Source organism: Neocloeon triangulifer, unplaced genomic scaffold (genome assembly GCF_031216515.1).
Source record: "Neocloeon triangulifer isolate White Clay Creek 2 clone unplaced genomic scaffold, ASM3121651v1 ptg000001l, whole genome shotgun sequence".
In the NCBI taxonomy this organism is placed as follows: Eukaryota; Metazoa; Arthropoda; class Insecta; order Ephemeroptera; family Baetidae; genus Neocloeon; species Neocloeon triangulifer.
Window position 1 is genome coordinate 7,830,457 of NW_026775544.1, and position 23,647 is coordinate 7,854,103.

The window sequence follows — 23,647 nt, forward strand, 5'->3', positions numbered from 1 at the left end:
GCAATGAAACAAAGGCGCGGGCACAAAATATGTATGAATGAATATAAAAATATCTCTCTTTTGTCTTCCACTCGCGGCGCAGACTGGTTTGCAACGCTCGCCTGATGAAATACAAAAAACCAAATCCTGCGCGTTGCTCGTCAACTTGTCAATAAAATGAGTCTTTGAAATTCATTAAATGAGGCAATTTTAAATTTTTTTACATAATATATTTTTGGAATATTTGAAGAACGGATTTAATGCCGAATTTGTCTTATTTCAATTAAAAATTCAACATGAAAACTGATTTTAGAAACAATTAAACACACAAAACTATTAAATTAAATCCAAATATTTGTTTATTTTAATACAAATTATTTAAAAATCCTTTCTTAATTTTTCCAATTTTGTTTGCAGGATCAAATTGTGAGTCCGGTCGCACCACCCTTGGCGATGACGCGGCTCCAGCAAAGGTCGCCCTCGCCAGGCAGCTTGGACGGGGTGCCCCCGCCGCCCCCTCAGCCCCACTACATTTCCACCCTAAGGGCGAACGCTCGGCGGGGGAACAGCCCTGACAAGGAGAAGGACCCTTTGGCCGCCCTGCAGAGGTTCCTGCGCGCCCTTTACAGAGAACTGGCCTCGCGGGACCAACCGCAGCCCCCGGCGTGGGCACCTGAGCTCCCGCCGGGCACTCTCAGTCCTGCGTCGTTCCAGCCGGCGCTCCGACTCGTCGCTCCCGGAGAGTCGGCAACCATGAGGATGGATCAATTGCTGACTGCACTGCGGGTAAATCCTTATTTGGCGCTTTCCACTCTCCCACACCTTTTCAAACCGCACACGTGCAAAAGATGAAAGAACGAAAGAAAAAAAACGAGCGGATTCCACGTGAAGAGGTTTCGCCTGGGGGGTGACGCGGATAACGTGGGCCGCGTTGTTAAATTTAATTAAAATGATACACGACTGTTGGAACAAGAGCCGTAAATTTAATAATAGAATTGCAACTTTCGCAAAATGTTTGCATTTAATTTTGGTCGTAAAATAAAATAAAAAGAGATCGTAAAAGGAGGACGGTAGCGGAAAGAGAGATTGCGGTATTGATTTTGCGGCAGACTGACCGAGAGTCGCAGACGCTCACGCCACAGGTGCATTGGGAAGTCGCCAAGGTGGTGAATATTTTATCATGCCACTTTGTTGTGCGTGCTGTTGCCTCCTCTCTCACTCTCTCGTGAAATATTTTGTGTTATTATTCATATAAACGTTGTTTGCGTCGATCTCCCGTAAGCCTTTTTTACTCACTGCTCAGCCCACGGCACTTGAAAAAATAACTCCCCCTCTTCCTTCACGAGAGCGAGATTAAATTAAATTGCGAGCAACACATTTTTTGGAATTGTTAGAAATGGAAATTTGTTATCAGAAAATTGGAGACAACGTTGGGCGTTAACGCAACCCACCCAGCCCAGTGCAGTAATGTTGTTTGTTGGTCGGATTGATATAATTATATTCATTCATTCACAATGAAATTTTTTACCAAGTTAAAATGCAAGCCTGCCTCCTTCTTCAAATCAAAAGTGTAAATTTTCTTAAATGAAATAAAGTTAGTCAACACGCACTCGAATTCAAAATTTTTTTTTCATTTGAATTATAAATCAAGAAATAATTTTTAGACTAGATGTAGCATTTTCCTAAATTTTTAAATAATTTTGTTCTTTAAAAAATGAAAACTTATTCCTGCCTATTTATTTATTAGTACCAAATATAGTACAAAATTAAAACCAGTGTGAAAATTATTGCAGAGTTAAAATTAAATAATCCAATTAATCCCTTTCGCCTTGCATTCATTTTTATGTAATGCAAATTTTGAAAAAATATATGTTGCAGATGGACGAAGGCATCCTCCTAGAGGCACCTCGTCGCGTCCTGATCGAAGGTCTGCCCGGAAGCGGCAAAACCAGCCTAGCCCTGCGTCTGCTGCACTCGTGGGCCACCCACTCGGACCCTTGGCTGAGCAACGCCATCAGCATCGCCCTCCTCATCCCCTTGCGCGAGCTGCGCGCCTCTGGCCAGAGTCTGAGTCAGTTCATCGGCAAGTCGCTTTTCCCGCGAGCGGCTCTCGGCAACGGCAAGGACAGTTTCTCCAGGGTGTGGCGCCGTCTCGGCGCCCTGGAGGAGAAACTGATGATCGTCATTGACGGCGACTACGACGACGAGCTGCTGCCCGGCGAGGCGACCGACCTGCTCGAAGGTCGCCTCCTGCCGGAAGCGCGAGTCGTGATCACCCTGTGCCCTGGCCGACGGGCAAACTCGCTGGCGCCCTTCGTCCAACGCCGGGTGCTGCTCACCGGCCTCCAACTGAACCACGTCGCCAGACTCACGCAGCAGTACTTCCTGGGCAAACGCATCCCGGACGGCGCCTCCAGGTTCCTGGACGCACTTGGCGAAGAGAGCAACCCCCTGCGCGACCTGGCCACGTGGCCCCTGGGCTGGATTTTGCTGTGCATCATGTTCGAAGAGGGGTCGGGCACGCTGCCGTCGCCGAACGCGCCCATCCACGAAATCTACAACGAAATGTTCAAGTGCATGGTGAGCAGGTGCCTGGCCCGCAGAGGTCAAAGTCCGACCGAGGGCAACGAACTGCCCACGCACTGCAAGAAGCTGCTGGCCGAGTTTGGCAAACTGGCCCTGTCGGGGATCAACAACGGCTGCTTCGTCTACCTGGACACGGACATCAAAATCGTGTGCCGAGGCCTGGAGGTGGCCGACCTGGGCTTCCTGACCAGGGGGCTGCAGTTCAGCAGGGGCACGCGCAAGGGCGAGACGTACCACGTGATCCACCCCTCGTTCAGCGAGTACTTGGCCGCGTATTACGTCTCCTCCATCGTGCACTACTCCAACATTCTGCAGCGCGAGATGGAGGAGATTCCGGGCTTCCTGCATCCGGACACGCCGAGTCTGATTCCGCGCATCCTGATGGGGTTGCTCGGCCGCAAAGGGTTCCTCGTCTTTGAGCAGCTGTGCCCGCTGGACGTCAGCATCAAGGTGCTCTTCACCCTTTTGCGCGCGTGCGGCCCCGGCGACGCGAACGTGGCCGCCGTTTGCCGCCTGCTGCGGTGCACAGGCGTGGGCAACTCGGGGGCCCAGGTCGTGCACACCAACACCGGCGAGCTGCTCGGCTGGGGCCTGGTGCTCAGCAGCCCCGCGTGCCCTCTGCAAGCGCTCGAGCTCACCGTGCAGACGGAGGGCGTCAACCCCGACGCACTCGACAAGTTTTTCTGCGCCCTCGCTGAAAATGAGAGTGTCAAGGCTGTGCGCATTTCGTCCCTCTTGGGACACGAACTTTCGGCAAACCAAGTGATCAGAATGTCCAAATACGTGGCGCTCACTGTTCCAAAACCTAGACTGCAGACGTTCGAGTTGGTCATCACTTGCGTTGATGAAAGCCCACCTGACAGGTAAAACATCTTTGTATCATTTTACAATGAAATAAAATGAAATGCACGCGACAAATAATGAACGTTTGCATAATAAACCAAATTTTTTTTATCTTTTTTAATTATAAAATAATGTAAAATATTTATTTATTTAAACATGGAATAATTTTTAACTTAATTTTCCAAATTCAAACAATTAGAATTTTGTATTTTATATTTTCAGTGCAACCCTACAGTAATATTTCATTTCCACAAAAAAAAAGAACGAACTTGCCAAATAAAAATACTAATTTCACCTATTTTTTTCTTTCTCAGATAATTGTTAGTGTGCATGTGTTTTTTCTGTTCAAATTAGTGTAGAGTAGTGTTTTGTTTGTGTTGTAAAGTGTAAAGCAGTTTCAGGGGTTAATTTTTAAAGAGGTTTTTTCCGTGGATTTTTAAAAATTAATTTCTCAATTAAAAGTCAAAATTTTGGTTTGTATATTCCATTCTTTAAAGCCAAGTGTTTCTCGCACAGTTTCAGTAAATCCACGGAAAAAACCTCTTAAAAAAATATTTTTTTTCTTCTTTAAAATCCTAATTTTTACTTCAAAAGAAAATAACTTAGGTGCTGTTCAGTCTTTAAAATTTTAATTTCATAAAAAATAAAAATATTGAAAATAGAAAATTAAAAAATTAATTTTTTTGTTGTTGCAGATTTCAACCGTTAGTGAACTCGCTGTCAGCATGCCTATCGCAAGGCGAGATCAGTTGTCCCCGGCTGAGCAAACTGGTGCTCGATCTGAGTCTGAACTCGTTGCAACTGGTGCAGCTGTGCGCCGCCCTGGAGGAGGCGCCGTCCGTGTCGGTGCTTCACCTGCCGCACCTGGGCTGCGGCGCAGACGGTTTGCGAGCGCTGGCCAGTCTCATGAGGGTGCGACCCCTTCTCGCTCTCAACTTGAGTGGCTCTTGGGGCGCATTAGTGCGTGATGACCCTCCATCGTCGAGTGGGGCCAGCGTCGGCAGCAGCAGCGGCTCCACCGAGCGGCCCAAAGGCGCCGCCGGCTCGCCCAAAAGCAGCAGCTACTTTTCTCTGCCGCGCTCGCACACATACCACAGCCTCTCGCGCAGCACGGCCGCCACCCTCCCGAGGGCCCCCGGCACCCCCAAGGACGACAAACGCCTCTCCGACTCGGCCCTTTTCCAAAAGTACTGCCCCCCTGTCGTCTGCGAGTCCCTCGAGCACCGCACGGCGTCTGGATTCCACGCGATCTTCGAGTCGGCCAAAGACCCCAATGTCTGCGTTCGCGCCCTCAACGTCAGCAAATGTGCCTTGGGGGCCGACGACGCACTCTGCCTTGGGGACACGGTGCGAAAGTCGCGGTCTTTGGCCGCGTTGAGGCTCGAGGGGACCTCGCGCTTGGGCGAAGTGCTGCCTGTGATTTTGGCGCTGCCCGAGTCACCGGCACTGCAGCTGCTCGACTTGGCCTCTCCGAGAATCGTCTTCATGGATGCGCCGACGCAGCTCCTGTGCCACGCACTCTCTAGGAGCCCGTCGTTGCGACTGCTGGGGCTCGATGGATGGACTTTTAGAGTGGAGGTGAGAGATTTATTGAAGCTACTTTGAGGTTTACGTGCGTTGGAAGGGAATAAATTGAGGGATCTGCGATTTATCTTTTAAGTTTAAACTTTATTCTTATTCCTTGTTGTTGTTGTTTTTGTTTTTTTTATTCTAATTCAATGGGTCAGGTTTATGCGATTATTCCCCAATCTTATCAAGGTACCCATGGAAATTACCCTTTTTTTAAATCATTATCTAATAAAATTAATTCAAAGATAAGAATGAAATTTGAATAAAAATTTCCTTTGCTGTCAATTTTTGATTTACTGTTTTTTAACATAATTAAAACATTTTCCATTGTTATTTCAGGAGGATGTTACTTTGACTGCCTTGACAAGCTTTCTGCGATCAACAGATTTAAGAGACATAGTGCTCTCACACTGCCGAATTCATATCACCTGCGTGGAAGGTCGCCTTGCCCGACTCGGCAAACGAGACGACTACGAGGTCCGAGCCGAGCTTCTCTCGTCTTTGCCCGAGTTCAACGCTTCGAGCGTTGCGTTTTTGAGACTGGCTGGCTTTGCCGTCGCAGTCAACGACCACGTCGTGCTGCGCGGTCCGCACATTTTACCCTTCCTACGAGGCTTCACTCGGCTCAGCGAACTGGACCTGAGCCTCGACCAACCAGGCGCCAGGGACGACCCTGACAAGGAGGAATTTGTCGACGACAAAACCCTAGTGCACTTTTTCTTGACACTGTCGCAGAATTTCCGATCTTTGCAATCGCTACGAATCGGCGGCTGGCGGGTCAAACTCGAGGAGCCCGAGAGGTCGCTCAGGTCTGTGGGCAGGTCCCTCAGGCTGTGCTCGTTGAGCCACCTCAGGGCCGACGGTGTGATTATGGTGGACGGAAGCAAGAACTCGATCGAACACTGCTTTTTGCAGACGGCGGTTGCCAGCTTGGGTTTGCTCACCTGGCTGGCCATCGAAGGGGTGACCCTGCAGCCCCATCAGGCGGCCACCTTTGGCAGAGCGGTCCGAGACCGATTTGCCGGCGCCACCCTGAGAATCAGTGCTCAGGACGTGAGTGTCGATTCAGTGAAAGCGATGATTGATGCGGTGCAAGAAGGGGCCAAAGCAGAGGTGACTTACCTCGGGGGCGCAGGTTGCAACCTCAGGATCCAACGGGTCGTGAAAAATCACAAAATTAGGGGGAGAATAAGGAGATTCACGTCGTTAAAAGATTAAGATTTTATCAGCCGATGTATTTGTCTGCGACCTGTTGCGAATGTAATTGTATAGCTGAGTATATTTGCAATATTATTTGCATGAACAACTCTCCCCCCATTTTTTGAGGTTTTGTCGGGAAAGTGTGCAATGCAGTGGCTAGAGCGGTGATTATAAATTCATAAATGTTAATGAGAATAATATGTGCGTAACTGAGACGTATGTGTAACTCATTGCCCTGATATGATCTATGAATAAACAGCTTGGCGTGTGTGCGGGAAAATCGAAGTTATCAGTGCTCCTTAAAAATCGCCCTTATCCAATTAAATAGTAAAGAAGTGTCCACTTAGATTATCAAAATAGCCAGAGCCTTTTTGTGCTTCTCTGTGTATCCTTTTAATGTATAACTCGTCCCAAATTCTAAATACACTCTCCTCTGCGAAAAAAAATAAAACAAATTTTATCAACCTAAACTCTAAAATTTTGCGTCTTATGCGTTAGAAATAGCTCGATGGCGCTTTGACAAGGGCCCTGCTGCTCAAGCAATGTGGGCTGCCAGAAATAAATAATTTTTAAACATTTACAAAGAGTGAACAAAAGTATAGTCAAGTTTTCTACTTTTGTATGCTTTTAATTTTAAGCCATGCAATGCGTTGGAACGTTGTTATCAAAGTAAATAATTAATGCAAACGAAATACTCAAAATTATTGACTCACTGATTAAATGAGATTAGGCGTTTTGGATTATTTGCATTTTACTCATAATTGACAAGGATGTTGATTTGATGAATGACGTAAAATTTATTAAAACTTATAAAAAAAGATAAGCACATATAAACACATATTCTTCGTGGCTGTGTTGTTGTTTTCCATCGTCCTTGCAAAAAATATAATATAATTAAATGTATATGTAAATGTACTGAAAAACACATTTGTGTGAACCTTATTTGTTTTAGCATAGAGAGAAAAATGCTGCCGGCACAGACCTCTGCTCGACAAAATGAACAGAGCGGGAAAAAATAATGCGCCGCGGGGTATAAAAATGCTTTTACTTTTGATTTGTTGGCAAAATAATACATGCTTGCAATTTATCAGACTCAGCGGAAATCACGCAAAAAGGAATGCGGATGGTGTGTAACTTTTAGTTTCCAGATCATCAAAGCCAATACGCCAGCTCTGTTAAGCTGTAGGAAAAAATGAGAATGTTATGTCAAATGGATGGTTATATAATATTTCAGAGTAAAGAAATGAAAAAAAAAAATTGCTCCCATTCCAACATAATTACCTTTTTATAAGGCAATACCTTTTACTGTAAAAGGAAACAAAAGCATTGTTTTGAGATACAAAAATTTTGCATTAATATTGTACTTGCATTCATTGCATCTCGTGAATATAACTTTGTCTCTTTTGGTCCAAAGATGCCATGTTACAATTTTTAATGTAAATAAAAAAGACGTTTTCAATTGTTAATCCAGTGTTGTTTCAATTAATGTCTCCTGCTTTATTTTTATGCAAAATAAGTAGAACTGTACAACAGAAAAGTTACATAACAAAACATAAAAGTTATATAAGAAAAGAGAGTGTTGGCAATAATTACGTAACAGGAAAAATTAGTTGAAGAGGCAAAAGTGCAAGGAAGTCATATATTAAAAGCGTCCTGTCAACAAATTGGCACTTCACCGGCGCTTTATTACATTACTGCTGATTAATTATAGTTGAATTAAACAAGCTGCATGCGACGCATGTGTTGAGGCACGTTTGCAATCAAGAATTTTCTGGTCACTCTGGAATTATTGCCTAGAGTGGTGAGAAAATCTATGGGAACCACTGCATTGTGAATCAGTTTCGTCAATGGTGACCCACAATCGTGGAGTCGCTTATAAAAACCATCGGAGACCTCCCCTTGCCCATTCTTCTACTAGTGTGTTGGTGCGACAGGAAAGATAAGCCCATAGGGAGTTCAAATTGGAATATATCCGCTGAGAGAGGTTTCGCGAAGGTGCGAAATCCGAAATTTCGGACCCCTTTCATCATCTGGATCTCATAAAAAGAAGGTGAGTTCAAAACAACAGTGAAAAATTGATAGAAAAACAAAAATTTTTGACATGTATTGAAAAAAAATCTGAAATAAAAAATTTATTTTCTAATTTTGGTACAAGTCTTTTTTAAATGTAGAGTTTTGCTGAAATTTCAGCTGGTTATATAATGTTATATCCTGGATTCACTTCAATAAATTTAATTTATAAAAATTGATTAAAATTCAATCCGGACGATATAAGAACTACAAAATTAAAAAAAAATTTGCTTATTTAATAAAATCAGAAAATAAACCAGCAAAACTAAGAAGAACTAAAATATCCAGAAATTTTATTAGTTCACTTAAAATTACAGTAATTTCATTACATAACTTTTCGGCAACCACTAGAATAACGCGTGATCCTATAATAATGAGTCATGGGAAATCAAATTTCGTTCACACCTTCAAGGACAATGGCAGGACGATGCGCTCAAATTTATGCAAATTTCGTGCTTATTTTTGTTGCCGAGGTGACACGGTGAGAGTCATCGGCCGGCCCCACTCAAATTCAATTTCGCCGTTCGCTTCAACTGATAAGCCTTTTTGTCCGACAGATCCCATGCCACCTTCACCACACACGGCCAACGGGCCCTTGGTGGCTCCTCCCGAGGGCACAACAGAACCTCGTCTGCCCTCCAAAGAGGAACTGAAAAAGAAGGAAGCAGAAGAGCTCCTGGCCGACTACTCCGGCGAGATTGTCTGGTTCAATACCATAGGATTTGTAATCTTGCACGTGCTCTTCTTCATCGGCGGTGTCCGATGTCTCGGCACCATTTTCAACATTTGCCCTCTCACGCAGTGGAAAACCATGTTTTGGGGTAAGAAAAAAACATTTTTTTTCCTTCTTTCTCACAGACGTGTGATATAAAAATTTTGCGATTTCAGCATTTTTTGTCGGTTTCTTTAGCGCCGAGGGCGTGCTAATCGGCGCGCATAGATTCTACTCACACAAAGCATTCAAAGCCGACTGGCGGCTTAAATCTCTCCTCCTCTTTTGGCAAACAGTTGCTGGACAGGTATACAAAAATCTTAAAAAAAAAAATTGAATATAATAATAATTTTTCAGAACTGCATGTATATTTGGGTGCGAGACCATCGGCTGCACCACAAGTACAGCGACACGAACGCTGACCCTCACAACGCGCGCCGAGGTTTCTGGTACTCGCACATTGGTTGGCTGGCCATGAAAAAGCACCCTCTCATCAAGATCAAAGGAGCGACCATTGACATGAGTGACCTCGAGGCCGACCCCATTCTTATGTTCCAAAAAGAGTAAGTGCGATTGGGCTACTTGTTTTTCTTTTTACGTCGAAGACTCAAAAGAATGTCCGCTAATTAAAGTTTTAAATTAAAACGTTTCCAGACACTACAAAAAGCTCTACGTTATTTTCGCCATTTTCCTGCCCGTGATTGTTCCCATCTACTTCTGGAATGAGTACTGGCTTGACTCGCTCTTCACCGTTTACTTTGTGAGGAGCATCATTGTGCTTAACCTGACCTGGACAGTAAACAGCGCTGCCCATTTGTGGGGAACTAAACCTTATGACGAGTGAGATTTCATTATTTCTATTTAACTATTTTTGCAATTTGAATATCAAAACTTTAGAACGATCATGCCTAGAGAGAACAAGTGGGTGGGTATGTGGTCCTTTGGCGAGGGCTGGCACAACTACCATCACGCCTTTCCCTGGGACTACAGGGCGGCCGAACTGGCCGTGCACTACAGCTGGACAACTCAGATCATCGAGTTTTTCGCTAGGATTGGCTGGGCGTGGGATCTGAAGTTTGCCTCAAATGACATGATCCACCGCAGAATAAAGAGGACCGGAGACGGATCGGACATACATGGATTCCACAATAAGAAAGAGTGCCATGACCACATAGAGGAGGCCGAACCTCATCCCGACGAGGTTGCCTCGATTAACAACAACCCAGTTGTGACGACAAACGGAACTACTGCTCGGCACAGAGCTTGATTATGTATTGATAAATTATTAATCAATAAGAGTAATATTGGAAGTTGCAACTCTGCAAGAATATGGTGATATTAATGTTTTGTAAAATGCAACTTTGAGCTTAATAAATAAAGTCTTATTCAAAAATTATCTCTTTGTGAAATTTCATATTCGAAAAACAGGGAAATAGAGAGTTTAAATCAAGATTTATTCATTACACATAAATTGCTTAAATGATTAAGTATTTGTTAACGTGATAAAATTCTCAATTAAGCGCAAATAAATATCCACCCAAATTCAAACTTAATGGGCAGTTGATTATTTTGAAGATAATTGAACATAAAAGCATTGTCGTTTCATTCAGTTATCCTAAGTTTAAATATTTCTAATCACAGAAGATTCGTACGGCATAAAACAAAAAAGTGCAGCAGAGAAACACAAACCTTAGTAAATATCAGGGCGGAAGAGTCTGAAGCAAACTGAATGGCATCATACACAGCAGTCTTTGATCAATAGATGACATGTGAATTGGTGCTTTGCGGTGCGGGAGATGTGATGGCTTCCTCCAAATTAGTGTCCAACTTTCTGTAGTTGGACGAGTTCGGTCTCCTTCTTGAGCCAGAATTATTCCTCCGTCCTTCCAACAGGAGAGCAAGAATCTACATAATTTCACAATTATATAATAAGTATGTATATTTAATTTTGACTTTACCTTTTGCTTGTTGTGGAACAACAAGTAGCAGACAACACTAATAATGGCCACCGTCAAAAGATATGATGAAAAGTTGGATTCAGTTTCCGGGCCTCGGTCATTTTGGGCAAAAAAATCATTGCTGGGCATCTGAGGGCCAGCTTCAATTTTTAATACAGAAAATTATATTTATGATCAAAATGGGTTTAAATTTTATTATTGAATACCTTCCGGAGTGTCATGAGGCATAACTTTAGGAGAATTATCGTCAAACCCAGCACCTTCAAAATCTTCAACACAAGAGAGAACAAGTGTGTCAGGTGCAGGAAATAAAATTTTCTTGCAAACCATAATGTCAAGTGGTTTCAAAAAAAGAAATAAAAACTCATTGTGATAGATAAAACATAAAAAAATGATAGTCCTTTCCGTAAAATAAATTTGCGCAAAGAAGAAAAAAAATTGTGCTTCTGTTAAAGAATTTAAAAATAATTATGAATAAATCAAATACCATCTCCGTCGTCTTGATTTCCATTATAATTGGTGCTATCAAGATTGGCCATAGATGATAGCACATCCTTGGCAGGAGTACTTGTGATCTTCTCTTTTTGTGAATCAGGTTCCAGGTTATTAACATTTAAAGCCGTCGAGCTGGCTTGAGCGCTGGTTGCCTTCATAGTTGAGCTGGCAGCAGATTTATTATCAGAGCTTGTGACATTTTTAACCGCGGATGTAGAGGTCTTGACGGCAACCATGGCTGGCGAAGAAGAGGAGGAAAGCGAAGAGGAGCTTTTGCTTAACATAGACTGTGAAACAGCTTTGCTGCTTGCGCTGCTAGAACTAGGTTTTAGTGCTGGTCCGGAGTTATCATACTTTGCAGCTCCGTTTGGGGTAAGGCTTTCGTCCGCCATAGCATCTAAAAATATCATCAAGTAAAAACAAAATTACTGCTTGCCTAAGTAAAATGGGAATTTCCCGTTTTTAACAGAGTCATTAAACAATGTAAGAAAAAGTGAGAAAAAAAATGTTTTAAAATTTGCACCTTCATTATCGGCAGCTTCTTTGGCTAGATTTTTCCTGCCCCAGGAAAGTATATTACAAAGAGGGTTGACATGCTCCTTTCCAAATTTTGGTTTGCACAGATTCTGGCAATCCTCCTCCTTTTCCAACAAGCCATTCAGAATCTTGACCCAGTGAGTCGAAACATTATTGGCTGGGCCAAGTGGGTCTGGTTTCAAAAGTTCTCCACAGGTTAACTCTAAATGATCCTCATCCTTGAAAAAACTGATGAATTCCTCTGGTGTTGCAGGAATAGCATTTGAATCAATAACATCAGATTTGCAAACATGTACAGAGAGGTCGTAAACGCCCATGCAGAGAAGGTAGTTGGGATTGATTTGGGCAAATTCTAGAGTTTGATTCTCAGTCACTAGATCTTCTTCAAATTCCATACGGCATGTTCTCAGAGGTCCCAGTTTGCTATTATCCTAAAAATGTAGAGGCAGATAAAGTCAATTAAAATTCACCTAAATGTCCTGAATACATAATTTATCCAGAGGAAAAATGTTATAAATTATTTGCACATGACAAGAAACTCACCATAAGCATTTCCTTCGGTGGAAAATTGCAATTCGGGGTGTCCTTGGCTATAAGACCAATGATGGTCTGACTGCTGGAAGTCTTCTGAACAGGACCCGAGGCCACGCTCAGCACCAGGCTGAACAGTAAAATGCCCTTTGACGCATCCATTTTCTGTGGATATTGAACATGGCATTAAGTTATCCCCAAAAATGTAGAAATTGTGTATATAGTACATATTAAGAAACGTTTTCCTCCTAGCCGTCCTCAAATTGAGACTTCTTCCTCCTTCCTCAGTGCCTCTATTATCGCGAAAACTTCACCATTTGCTCTGTTCCTGCCCTCCGAGAGAATTAAATCAAGAGCAATGTAAACTGAAACTAACCGCAACTTGGCACTCTTGGCAGATTACAATTTCGTGCACTCGTAGAATCGACAAACGCGAAAAAGAAAGCACAACGCACAACTAAGAACAGCTGACATTGACCTAAACCTGAACGCAATAATAACGGAGTCTTAGATAATTAGGAAGATCTAAATGAAAAAAATGAGGATGTTTTCTTAAAATTTTAATAAAATTTAAAAATATTATTTTTTAGTATACTAGCTTATAATTACATGAAAGTGTTTACAAAAACATAATAAAACTTAAAGTAACTGAACTGATATATGTCTCCTCTGTAAACACTCCATGAAAGTTTTTTTAACTCTCATTTGAATTGAACCAAAGCGCTAAAAACACGTGGCCTTTGAAGCAGCAGGACAGGTATAAAATTTAAGAATAAATGCAAAAGATAGGAAATATATATATTTTTTTTTGTTTCAAATTTATTTCACATATCAAAATCACTTATTTTAATTAGATTTTAAACAAAAAATTAAATATTCCATAATTAAATTAATGAAATACATGATATAAAATTGATGAAATCGTCAACATTTGTCGACATTCATTTATTATTTAACAGAGGTCACTTGACAAAAATGATTCTAGGTCATCAGTTTTACTAGACTTAAGATTTGGAGGCGGTGTGCGACAGAATGGGCAGTGTCCTTTCTGCAGCGTTTGCAATTCAAAATCATCGACATGGAAAATCTAAAATATAAAAATAATATTATAAGAATTAAGTCGATCCAAAAATAGATATTATAAAAAATATACTTTATTGCAACTTTGGCAATGGGCCACTGGAACGTCTGGCAACAAGTTCCTGAAGTACTGGAATCTCAGAGGTGGGGCCCATTTCATAATTATAACTTCATTCGGTTCCAAGGCCCGAAGGTGTTCTCTGTTCAAAGTGATTAAAGAGGTGCTGAATTCATTGAGATCCTGTTTTAAAAAAATATTCAATGATCAATATCACAAGGTAAAATGAGACAACTTGCATCAAAATTCAGTGTTGGAGATGTGAAAGGATCGTGAGTGGCTGCTTCGTCAAAAGTCAGAACTTCTGCTTCTCCTTCATGGGCTTCTTTCCAAGCAGAATTTTGTTTCGAATCATTGGACAATTGTAGAAGCCTCACCGCCTCATCATCACTTATACCAGCCTCCAGGCGAAACTCAACAAGAGGGAGAGTTTCTGCAAAAGAAAAGTAATTAGCATTGATAAATATTGAAGAGACAATGATACCGCTTTACCAAATGAGACAAAGGAGAATACCCATGGTTGAAAACAATTAGCACAATTGTTGCTGTAATTTGTAAGCAGTGGGTTGTAACTCGAGCACCTGTAACACATGGGCTGAAGATCTTCGTTGTCAGTAAACGGTAATGCTCGAATAGCCAATGCGGTTGACTCAACACTTTCCTAGGGATACAATTTTTTTTATTCAATGCTCCCACTGTGTGCTAATTTTTTTTTACTTGAAATCGAACAGGAATCCTCATTTTTTGCATTTGTGTTAAAACTTGCTGCGCCAATTTGTTTGCACCTAAATTTCGGCCTTGTCTAGCCAATGTGTATAGAATACAACTGGAATATAATTAAGGAAAGTTAAAAGTAACTAAGAAGCTATTGCAAAAAAAAAAAAAAAAAAATAGAAGAGGATACAATTGGAGGACACCCTTTGGACGAGAATCCTTGATCTCATGAAGCAAAAATCTTGCTATATTGAACAAAGCTTCAGGCATGTATGACGTAAATGGTTCGTCCTAGAAATCAGCAAATACTTAAATATTGTCTTTAAAACATTAAAAATGTTATACAGTATATCTTTGAATTCCATGGTACGCGTAATAAATGGAAGCATCTCTTTGACATTCCATAAATTTTATTATGAACTTCTCCTGTTCTTCTGGCCTGATATAGAGTGAAAAATAGTTAAAAAAAACTACTAGCTTTAAAAATTTAGCTATACATTTCTCTTGCCATGTCCAAATACTGCATTGATAAAACCCAATTGTAATAACCAGCATCGTCAAAACGTTTTTCATTAATTGCATTGTCTGTGAGCTGTTTCAAAACCTTTAGCGCTTCTTGTGGCCTTCCAGCTTTATGGAACGCTGAAATTTTTCAATTCATATCTAACATGCAAAACTGCAATACTTAAATGAATAGAACCTTTTTGAGCCAGTAGAAAGTGGTCATTCTCTGCAAGCCATTGTGCATAAGGCACATAAACAAGGTCTCGCAGATTTGGATGCTGCTCAGCAAGGGAAAAGGCCTCACGCCACTCTTTGGCTTGCACATATAATTTGACAACACTCATCATGTCACCCAATTTTCTGTACATGTCAGCTGCAGAAGGCAAATGACCTAAAGCACTTAGGTGATCTGCCAACCTGGCCATTTCTTCAACCTCAGCTTTTCCAAGTTTTCTGCCAACGTCAAGCAGCCTACCAGGATTTAAATTAAGTAAAATAAATGTGATAGATTTACTTACATGTCTATCCACCCATTTTCGGCAATGATGTCGATGGCTTTTAAAGTTTCTCCAGCAGACAAATACATTTCTGCAGCGGCTCGAGGCTCGTTGATGCTTCTTGCCCAGTCTGCTTTTTTCTTAGTCAAAGTTGCACTCTCTTCAGAACCAAGATATTCCTAAAATGAAAAGTTGAATGTTTGTCATACTATTTTTAAAAGATTTACCTGAGCCAGATGGAACATTCTAAGATCGGTGAACATTTCAAGAGCCTTTTTGGGCTGCCTTTCGTTTTTATACAGTCGAGCTGCTTCTTTGAACTGGCCCCTAAACGCTAGAACATCAGCTAAGAAAACTTCATGCTCATTTTCTCCTTTCTTCTGACGCTCCTAAGATTTAACATAAAAATATTGCAAGACATTTATTATTTCTCTGTACCTCAATTTCAAAGATCAATTGCAAATAATTGATATCCTTGATTCTTATAAATGCCAAACGAGCTATGCTCAAGTCCAGGTGGTCAAGAGCTGCATGAGCCAAGCTCTCCCAGTCTCCCTCGGTCACTCCAAGACAGGCAACCTGATACGCTTCTCTTCTCATTAACAGCATACTCGTTATAGATTTAAGCAATATATTAATTGATTTTTGAACCTGAACATTTTCTTCTCTAAATATTGGTACATGGGTGCAGATAGAGGTACTTCAATGGTCGACATAGTCGCTATGTGCAGACAAAAAATTTTCGATCCACAAAGTCCCACGACAAACCCCTGGAAAATTATTTTCATTTACAAAATAAAACTCACCTTGAAAAATAGCTTTACTTACTGAAAGTTTCTGCTGGTGGACGGGAAAGTCTCCCACTTTGATACTAAGTAAATTATTTCCAGAGAAGCACAGCATATCTTCAAAATGTGAATTCCATGCAACAGAGTTAGCATTGGGTTGCTAAAGTAAAAATTAAAAACTGTTAACGGAAATTTCTTATTCAACTTCAAGACATACCTGGTACAGCATATCTGAAGTTTGGATATCATAAACTAAGCACTGGCTGTTTTCGTCAACAACAGCTAGTTTTTTCCTTGAGGCACTCAAATCAAGGCAACGTATCGGGGATCCAACCTTGAGAAGGCTTATAGGAAAGGGGTTGTCGATGAAAATTTTAAAAACCTAACATTTAAAAAATAGTATTATATTTAAGGTCAAGAAAAATTTATCGATTTTTCACCTCCCCATTTTTTAGTCCCAGAAGAAGCCCTTCCTTTCCAGGCGGACCTCCAACAACTTTGATGTATCTGATTAGCGAGTCCATGACCCATTCTCGAACCACTGCACCTTGCAGGTTCAGGCATTGAAGTCTCCGCTCCTGTAAATTAATTTATCAGCACAAGTCAAGGGAGGACAAATAACCTTTTATCTTTCTCCATACCTGGCATAGCACAAGATGATCAGTACAAACAACCAACAAATTGCAAACAAACTTGTGGTTGATTTTTTCTTTGACACGATAATGCATTCCATTTGAGTCACCAGAATAGAGCTCGTAAATAATTATTCTTTCTGGCAATTGCACCTAACATAAATAAATAAAAAACTTCTCATTACATTCTCTTTAAATCATTGCTATCTACTTACAGCTAATCGATGTTTGTATATCGCTATCTTCTTGATTAGTTCCCGACATTTAATTCTAACTTTTTGGTCTGTCAGCAAATGCTGTATAATTACGTCTGTCATGTTTTCTCTGCAGAATAAATGTTTCAAAATTATACTTGTCTTGTTATGTATGTTTTTTTTTAACATACCTGTACGCATATCTCTCCTTATATAAACCATGGACAGTACTAAATACAAGCTGGTAATAAGCTATGGTCCCATCATTGCAACCAATGGCCTGTTTTAAAAAAAAACGTATTTAAAATTTGGCCTTAAATACAAATCAAGAAAAATTACCACATAACTTGTGTTTGGTCTAGCTGCAACTCCCCACACCCAAGTATCTTGCTGACCAATTACCCCAAGTCGTACGCCGTCTCTGGTCATAAGGATGCAATTACCACCCGATCCAGACACGAGGAGATATTGACCTTGGTTAAAATAGCTGATGGATAAAGGATCAAATCCAAGATTGCGCTCCTTTCCAACTGATTTGTATGAAAAAACATCCTCTTTCTTGTTTTCCGGTGAGTAGAATGACAAAGTTTGGCTCCAATCAGCAACACAAAGAGTGTCACAGCCTTCATCTCTTTAATTGAGACAAAAAAATTAAGTCGTCTTTCAAAAAACTTATTAAAAAAAACTTACTTTGCAGGGTTGAAAGCAAGTCCCCATATTGGAGATTGGAAAAGTCCAGGACGCTCTAGCCGACTTTTCTCTTCTCCAGTTTTGCTTCTCAACGAAACGCAACCGCTAGCCAGTCCGAGAGCCAAAATTTGGCCATCGTTAGACCAGGCACAGGCATTTATTCTGGCATTAGATTTATGCTTCTGGACAGCTTTTTGCTGCGGAGCCCACAAACCAAAGTCGCTGATGGCACAGCTAGCAAGCTGATGTGAAACAGGGTTGTACGCTAAGCACTGGATAGCATCACTATGCCTGCAATTTATAGAAGCAATTAAATCTTAAATTATAATTTAAAAATATTTATATTACGTGTATTTCAAAATACCCTCCAATTTGTTTGTCCAAATAATAACACTTTTGTCCGAGCTACCTGATGCAAATCTTTTGCCATCTTTAGCGTAGTTTACACAGTAAACATTATCTTTGTGTCCTGAAATGAACCAGATAGAAAATACTTGCAGCATTCAGACTTTTTATTACCTTTAAGAGGCTGAATTAGGGATCCATCATTTGCGTCATAAACTAAAACCCTTTGACCTGCTGCAACAATCAGTTGCGCTCCATCAGGGCTGAAGCATAGGTCGTAGACACTGTAAAAATTAAAAATTTGGACATTTTTATGAAAGCAAAATAAAAATAAAATTATTTTATTACCATTGTTCAACTTTATCATGGTCTTGGACCTTATCAACCCATGTTGGTACAGTCCTCATCATTTATTGTTTAACGCAGGCTTTGTAGAAGCTCAATATCTGTAATTTGGAATTTATTAATAAGTGTAATACGTATTATGTAGTACATACATAAATAAATTTTGAGCATAACAACTAACATTGATTTGTACGTTATTTCATTTAAAAATATATTGAGAATTGAGGTATCAAAGTTTTGGTTGCTTATCATAATTTTTATACATTGCAAGAGCTGTGCAGGACCTGCTTGTGTCATATGCTACATAATTATTGTTGACGCAAATACATTGATCACAGTCGAGTTCGACAGGAAAGTAATAACGCAAGATCAACCAGGATAATGACAACCAATTAAAAAGTCACTCAAGAGGTTCTTGCGTGGTGAGAAAAAGACCAACGAGACGGTAAATTACCATTCATTATTGCGCTTCGAGCAGAACCTGAAAATGTAAACAATCAAAGGGGAAGAGCCCTGAGCTTCGACGAAATATTTTCATGGATTCAAATTTTTCCCGCAGCAGGTACGTGTCTGCAGATCAAGCTGCAGATTATCTGCACTCTTGCTTTGCCAACTTAATAAAATATAACCAGAATGACTGACGATTATGAATTTGTATAAACTGCTTCTAGAATCAAAATTAATGATAAAAAGACGTGTTTGGAAAAAAGGCAAGTAAATTTTTTTCGCTAAAAGTACTTAATGTTTATTAAATAATTATTTCTTTCGAAAGTGATCATGTGGCCTTGAGTTGGTAGCCCTGTTACAAGCTTCCTTTTGTGCATTTATGCAAAGTGTTATTGATATTGATTAACATGGCCGCCGTTGCCTACAAAGTCGTTTTGATCGCCGGCTTTTTGTCCCTGTTTCATTCGGCCTTCTCTGCCGCCCAGCGTAAGTTGCATTGATTAACCTAAAACTTGCACCTTGAGACACGCATTTCGTTGGCGAACAAACATCATCGAGCAAGAACTCTGGTAGAAAAAAGGTGAACTCTCTGTGACAATTTCCCCCAACCCTCGTCAGTAAGTTGCTTAAAAGAAAAAAATTAATACAAACAAAATACCCGTGGGACCCAGTTGTAAAGGACCGGGTAAGTGCCGGTAAGTGACTCTTGGTGGTAAACAAGACCGGTCTCAGTGGTAAGTGCCGGTACGCATTGCCCGGAGAACATCCAAATCAAGCCCGAGTGGTAAGTGCCGGTAAGTTGCTCACAAAATGACTGAGTACCTGCCTCCTAACTTGCTGGCGCTATTTGCCCCGAGGGAGCCGATTCCGTTTCTGCCGCCACCGGACAAACTTCCCCATGAGAAGAAGAACCGTGGATACTCGGGGGTGGGAGAATTCCTCGCCTCCTTTGAAGACCCCCTGGACACGCCTGCCCCAAGGAAGGTCGAAACCCGCGAAGAACGTCTCGATCGTCGCCGTAGAGAAAAAGAGGAGCAAGTCGCCTACAAATTGGAGCAAGAAATAGCAGTGTGGGACCCACAGAACCTACCCACGGCCACCTCCGACCCCTTCAAGACGCTCTTCGTGGCCCGCATCAATTACGATTCGTCCGAGTCGAAGCTACGGCGCGAGTTTGAGGTGTACGGCCCCATCAAGAAAATTGTGGTGAGCCACAATGTCAATGATGGCAAACCCCGAGGCTATGCGTTCATCGAGTACGAGCACGAGCGGGACATGCACACTGCGTATAAACACGCTGATGGCAAGAAGATCGATGGTCGCCGCGTTCTGGTGGATGTCGAACGCGCCCGGACGGTGAAGGGCTGGTTGCCCCGGCGTCTGGGTGGAGGCCTCGGAGGCACCCGACGTGGCGGCCCCGAAGTCAATCTCAAGCACTCGGGCCGCGAGGACAATGAAAGAGAGCGAGAGCGGTACCGGATGGAGCGCGAACGGGACATGCGTCCGGCCGAGTGGGACAGAGACCGCGACCGGCGCCGCTCGCGGAGCCGAGAACGCGGCGGTGGCAGCGAGCGTGGTGAGCGGCGCCGCCGTTCCCGCAGCAGGAGTCGTGAGAGGAGCGAACGGGGTGAGCGGAAGAGGCACCGTTCGCGCTCCAGGGAGGCCAGAGAGCGTCGACCCCCCGCTGAAGACTTGGAGGAAAACGGTTCCACTCGGGGCCGTGACCGCAAACGCTCGCGTCGCAGCCGCTCAAAGGACCGGACGGAGCGGAAGAAGGACAAGAAGCGCGACAGAGAAAGGGACAGAGAGTCTCGCAAGGAGCGGCGCGACCGGTACGCGGAGCCAGACGAGCCCCGAATCAAGGAGGAGCCCATCGACGACTACCCCGACTACTTGGATCCCACGCCCGACTTTGCAGACGTGGACAACTACGGCAGTGCGGCCATCAAGTACGAGCGCATGTTGGCCATGAGCGAGGCGGCGGCGGCGCAGCGTGCGGCATCGATGGCGCAGACCCAGGAGGACTACGAGGACAACCAGTACTAAAAGTGTGCATGAGTCTTTTATTATATTTCTAGTTTTGTAAGTGGTGCGTTTGTTAAGAATTTTTTTCAATGATTTTTTTTACTATTCATTTTTAAATGAATGAGAGGCAGTTCTGAAATCGGAGATTAATTAGCCGCTCTCGTTTGTTGTTGCCTTTAGATCGGACGTATCTCCGTCTGACAGAGCAGGAGTTTGACTCACTTCCCATTGATGTGAGTAGATGCAAAATTTTAATGTCAATTATTCATAATTTTAATTTTTGAGTCAGGCTTCAAAGAAAAATTAATTTTAACGTCAGAACTGGAATTAATTTGTCTCAGTTAATTGCAATATTGCAATAAATTATAAAATTTAATTACTACTCAAAGCTATAAAAGTAAAAAAAAAAAAAAAATGTTTTTAGTGAGGCAGTGAGGCATAATTTTGGAATCTGTGTGTTGTTTTTGAGTTAATTATTTATTTTTAATAAGAAAAATTGTGTTAAACCTCATCTTAAAGAGTATTGCAAATAAAAAGTTTTATCTTTCTTGTATGTTATATAGAGCAGTTGAATTAGTTGTTGTTATAATTCTAAATGCACAACCTGAAAAATGTCTTCTCAACACGAAAATTCCAAAATTGTGTTTTACGGCCGAAGAAATTGGAATGCCACCTACGGTGATTGAAGAAATGGTGAATCTTTTCCAGATCCTTGCCCAGGGCATCGTTAGCCTGTTTGTGACCATGTACGGTTTGCTTCATGTTGTCGGGGAATTCAAAGAAATCCGAGCCACCGTCGAGTTGGAGGAGAAGACATGGGACTTGGTAGGCAACAACCCCTCATTCTATTCATTCAACCACCGCGGCAAAACGCTGCAGCCAAATTACGAACTTCCGATTCCGCAGAGTCGATCTCCCCTCAATTTGTCCAGCCCAACAGATAGTTATGACTAAGCAAGCACATTGTTTTGTCCAGTTTCACTGAGAGGAAAACGTTTGATAAACTGTGGTGCCCTTATGGCCAGATACTAACTATTAAGAAGTGTGTGCTCATATTTTCAAATCTCCGCTACTTGAGTTGTAATTTTTTAATTGTTCTAGTGAATATTCAGCATTGAATAATAAGAGGGAGTTAATAATTCTGTTTTGTTTTAACTTGAACATGTATTGATTTGCTTGCCTTTAAAATGATGAATCTTCTGCAAAATTTTCAATAAATAATGTTGACAGACTTGTACAAATATAGAAAAATTGATCTTTATCTTTTAATAATGGTCTTGAAGCTGTATTAAAAAATGAATGTGGTGTTGCCATGGCGACAAATAGTTGAAAAATGTCTGTGCTGGAGAAAATTCGCGCTCTATCATTTCCTCCAGATTATTTGAGTCTAGAATACATATCAAACTGCAAAGACTTAAAAGAGCTAGAAAAGATATTAATAACCTTGAGGTAAATTTCAATGAAGACATTTTATAAAGTAGGAAGCTATATTTTTAATTTTTAGGGACGATGAAGGTGGCTTGTACTCTCATTTGCTAGCCTGCGTCGAAGAGCGAATCTCGCATTTAAATCCTAACAACTTGCTTTTAAAATACGGTTCAGGAGTTGTTCCATTATCAGATCTTGATAAAGAACATCTAGATCCTCTTATGGAAGAAATGAGCGTAAAATTATGAAATTAATTTATTGCATTTTTGATACAAAAAAAGTTAAAATTTTAAAATTCTTTATACATAAGGCTTGGCAAAAGCAAATGCATTCTTTGGAGCAAACTATTACCACAGCTGAAAGAGAGGCAAAATTGGTACCACCAGTCAGGGATGGAGGTTTGCTGGAAACTGGCAAGAAATCTGTGAGCAACGTCAAGGAGAAAAAAGAAGATTGGAGTGAGTTTAGTACCGAGAAAGAGCTTCGTCTTGAGGTTGACAAGGAGAGAAGAAGGAACGCAGCTCTTTTGTTGCAAAAAAAGACAACCGGTAGCAGTTTTTTTACTAACTCGACACCGATGGGTATAAAAATTGCAACTCGTCGGTAACAGATTCATAGGTGTAACAACTATTTTTCCAGGATCTCTTGCCAAAGAGGAAAGGGAAATATTAGCGTTGAGAGAAAAGCAAAAGGGCAATGAATGTTTTAAATCTGAGGATTACAAAGAGGCGATTAGGTTCTACTCTAATAGCATTGCAATCAACCCATCAGTTGAAGCCTTCAACAATAGGGCACTTGCTTGTAAAAATTTATTCTTTTAAATTTTGTCTATTAATTTCAAAAATTTAGTCATGAAAGGTGAAAATTATTTGCTCTGTCTGAAGGACTGCGGTGCAGTTCTTAGTGAAGATCCAAACAACATCAAAGCTTTACTGAGATGCGGTTCCTCTCATTCTAAGCTGAATAATAGACTTTTGGTATATCAAAAATAACAAAATATATCACTATAACGCTTAACCACGGAAATTGTGCAGGCTTTGGAAGCTTTCCGTAAAGTCCTTGAAATTGAGCCAGACAATAAATTGGCTCTGAAGGAAGTGCAGAAGTTAGAGATTAAACTGATAGTGCCTGAGGCCAAAAATACCTCAAGAAGGTATATTTATTTGATTAATTGACAAAGATTTAAAAAAAAATCTAATTGTTTTAAATTTTATATATTTTTGCAGCGGCAAATCACCACTGATTGAAGAAATATGATTACCAAAATAGCATCTTTTTCTATGAAATATTCTTTCAAATAGCAAATAGCACTATAAATATTTCTTCATTGCAATTTATTGTGCAGATTAGTTAAACACTTATTCCTCTACAATAAATTTCCTAAAATGTGTATGAGACGCAGACCATAATAATTAATTGT

At 41.2% G+C, this 23,647-nt stretch overlaps 6 protein-coding genes across 8 annotated transcripts in view; 4 read left to right on the forward strand and 2 right to left on the reverse strand.

Moving 5' to 3' along the window:
• Positions 1-7,643, forward strand: part of LOC132198899 (uncharacterized) — a 40,146-nt gene extending 32,503 nt beyond the window's left edge. Inside the window, exons 2-5 of the mRNA XM_059623183.1 lie at positions 397-765; positions 1,858-3,428; positions 4,104-4,986; positions 5,317-7,643. Of these exons, the coding sequence (XP_059479166.1) occupies positions 397-765; positions 1,858-3,428; positions 4,104-4,986; positions 5,317-6,195 (3,702 nt within the window). The 3' untranslated portion in view covers positions 6,196-7,643. The remainder of the gene's footprint in view (positions 1-396; positions 766-1,857; positions 3,429-4,103; positions 4,987-5,316) is intronic.
• A 229-nt stretch (positions 7,644-7,872) lies between these two features.
• Positions 7,873-10,355, forward strand: LOC132198923 (acyl-CoA Delta(11) desaturase-like). Its single transcript, XM_059623236.1, has 6 exons — positions 7,873-8,227; positions 8,805-9,068; positions 9,136-9,266; positions 9,317-9,522; positions 9,614-9,799; positions 9,857-10,355. The coding sequence occupies exons 2-6, from the start codon at positions 8,810-8,812 to the stop codon at positions 10,224-10,226; spliced, it is 1,152 nt and encodes a 383-aa protein (XP_059479219.1). The 5' UTR covers positions 7,873-8,227; positions 8,805-8,809; the 3' UTR covers positions 10,227-10,355.
• Positions 10,356-10,392: 37 nt separating this feature from the next.
• LOC132198909 (trans-Golgi network integral membrane protein 2-like) lies at positions 10,393-12,933 on the reverse strand. The gene is made up of 7 exons (XM_059623210.1): positions 12,708-12,933; positions 12,493-12,645; positions 11,936-12,380; positions 11,405-11,809; positions 11,124-11,186; positions 10,918-11,057; positions 10,393-10,864 (listed from the first exon to the last, which is right to left on the reverse strand). The coding sequence occupies exons 2-7, from the start codon at positions 12,640-12,642 to the stop codon at positions 10,715-10,717; spliced, it is 1,353 nt and encodes a 450-aa protein (XP_059479193.1). The 5' UTR covers positions 12,643-12,645; positions 12,708-12,933; the 3' UTR covers positions 10,393-10,714.
• Positions 12,934-13,372: 439 nt separating this feature from the next.
• On the reverse strand, positions 13,373-18,910 carry LOC132197750 (intraflagellar transport protein 122 homolog). Its single transcript, XM_059621309.1, has 25 exons — positions 18,782-18,910; positions 18,331-18,428; positions 18,157-18,266; positions 17,986-18,106; positions 17,638-17,928; positions 17,287-17,578; positions 17,139-17,227; positions 16,969-17,077; positions 16,763-16,906; positions 16,562-16,699; positions 16,339-16,503; positions 16,162-16,281; positions 15,985-16,103; positions 15,772-15,925; positions 15,561-15,722; positions 15,355-15,512; positions 15,033-15,307; positions 14,830-14,974; positions 14,678-14,771; positions 14,523-14,623; positions 14,336-14,444; positions 14,111-14,279; positions 13,858-14,051; positions 13,634-13,801; positions 13,373-13,567 (listed from the first exon to the last, which is right to left on the reverse strand). The coding sequence occupies exons 2-25, from the start codon at positions 18,390-18,392 to the stop codon at positions 13,433-13,435; spliced, it is 3,624 nt and encodes a 1,207-aa protein (XP_059477292.1). The 5' UTR covers positions 18,393-18,428; positions 18,782-18,910; the 3' UTR covers positions 13,373-13,432.
• A 232-nt stretch (positions 18,911-19,142) lies between these two features.
• On the forward strand, positions 19,143-21,942 carry LOC132196954 (U1 small nuclear ribonucleoprotein 70 kDa-like). 3 transcript variants are annotated; one of them, XM_059619943.1, is made up of 3 exons: positions 19,143-19,260; positions 20,980-21,032; positions 21,508-21,942. In XM_059619943.1, the coding sequence occupies exons 1-3, from the start codon at positions 19,182-19,184 to the stop codon at positions 21,751-21,753; spliced, it is 378 nt and encodes a 125-aa protein (XP_059475926.1). In that variant the 5' UTR covers positions 19,143-19,181; the 3' UTR covers positions 21,754-21,942. The 3 variants fall into 3 exon arrangements, 2 of the variants coding, with proteins under 2 accessions (XP_059475926.1, XP_059475918.1); XR_009441804.1 differs by lacking the exon at positions 19,143-19,260 and adding an exon at positions 19,267-20,822 and having other exon boundaries at positions 21,508-21,596; XM_059619935.1 differs by lacking the exons at positions 19,143-19,260; positions 20,980-21,032 and adding an exon at positions 19,267-20,822 and having other exon boundaries at positions 21,508-21,649.
• A 139-nt stretch (positions 21,943-22,081) lies between these two features.
• On the forward strand, positions 22,082-23,538 carry LOC132196972 (sperm-associated antigen 1). Its single transcript, XM_059619956.1, has 7 exons — positions 22,082-22,248; positions 22,304-22,463; positions 22,538-22,808; positions 22,867-23,028; positions 23,077-23,204; positions 23,262-23,380; positions 23,454-23,538. The coding sequence occupies exons 1-7, from the start codon at positions 22,133-22,135 to the stop codon at positions 23,482-23,484; spliced, it is 987 nt and encodes a 328-aa protein (XP_059475939.1). The 5' UTR covers positions 22,082-22,132; the 3' UTR covers positions 23,485-23,538.
• Positions 23,539-23,647: the final 109 nt, after the last annotated feature.

Excerpts from the sequence above, each read along its gene's own strand:
- LOC132198923 (XM_059623236.1), top strand. The coding sequence starts at position 8,810 with ATGCCACCTTCACCACACACGGCCAACGGGCCCTTGGTGGCTCCTCCC. Across the intron at positions 9,069-9,135 it reads GTGGAAAACCATGTTTTGGG|CATTTTTTGTCGGTTTCTTT; the intron begins GTAAGAAAAAAA and ends TTGCGATTTCAG. Across the intron at positions 9,523-9,613 it reads ATTCTTATGTTCCAAAAAGA|ACACTACAAAAAGCTCTACG; the intron begins GTAAGTGCGATT and ends AAACGTTTCCAG.
- LOC132198909 (XM_059623210.1), bottom strand. The coding sequence starts at position 12,642 with ATGGATGCGTCAAAGGGCATTTTACTGTTCAGCCTGGTGCTGAGCGTG. Across the intron at positions 11,058-11,123 it reads GCCTCATGACACTCCGGAAG|CTGGCCCTCAGATGCCCAGC; the intron begins GTATTCAATAAT and ends TAAAAATTGAAG. Across the intron at positions 10,865-10,917 it reads TGTTCCACAACAAGCAAAAG|ATTCTTGCTCTCCTGTTGGA; the intron begins GTAAAGTCAAAA and ends GAAATTATGTAG.
- LOC132197750 (XM_059621309.1), bottom strand. The coding sequence starts at position 18,392 with ATGATGAGGACTGTACCAACATGGGTTGATAAGGTCCAAGACCATGAT. Across the intron at positions 14,052-14,110 it reads ATTCTCCTTTGTCTCATTTG|AAACTCTCCCTCTTGTTGAG; the intron begins GTAAAGCGGTAT and ends TTTCTTTTGCAG. Across the intron at positions 13,568-13,633 it reads ATTGCCAAAGTTGCAATAAA|ATTTTCCATGTCGATGATTT; the intron begins GTATATTTTTTA and ends TTTATATTTTAG.
- LOC132196954 (XM_059619935.1), top strand. The coding sequence starts at position 19,585 with ATGACTGAGTACCTGCCTCCTAACTTGCTGGCGCTATTTGCCCCGAGG.
- LOC132196972 (XM_059619956.1), top strand. The coding sequence starts at position 22,133 with ATGTCTGTGCTGGAGAAAATTCGCGCTCTATCATTTCCTCCAGATTAT. Across the intron at positions 22,809-22,866 it reads TACTAACTCGACACCGATGG|GATCTCTTGCCAAAGAGGAA; the intron begins GTATAAAAATTG and ends CTATTTTTCCAG. Across the intron at positions 23,205-23,261 it reads AGCTGAATAATAGACTTTTG|GCTTTGGAAGCTTTCCGTAA; the intron begins GTATATCAAAAA and ends GAAATTGTGCAG.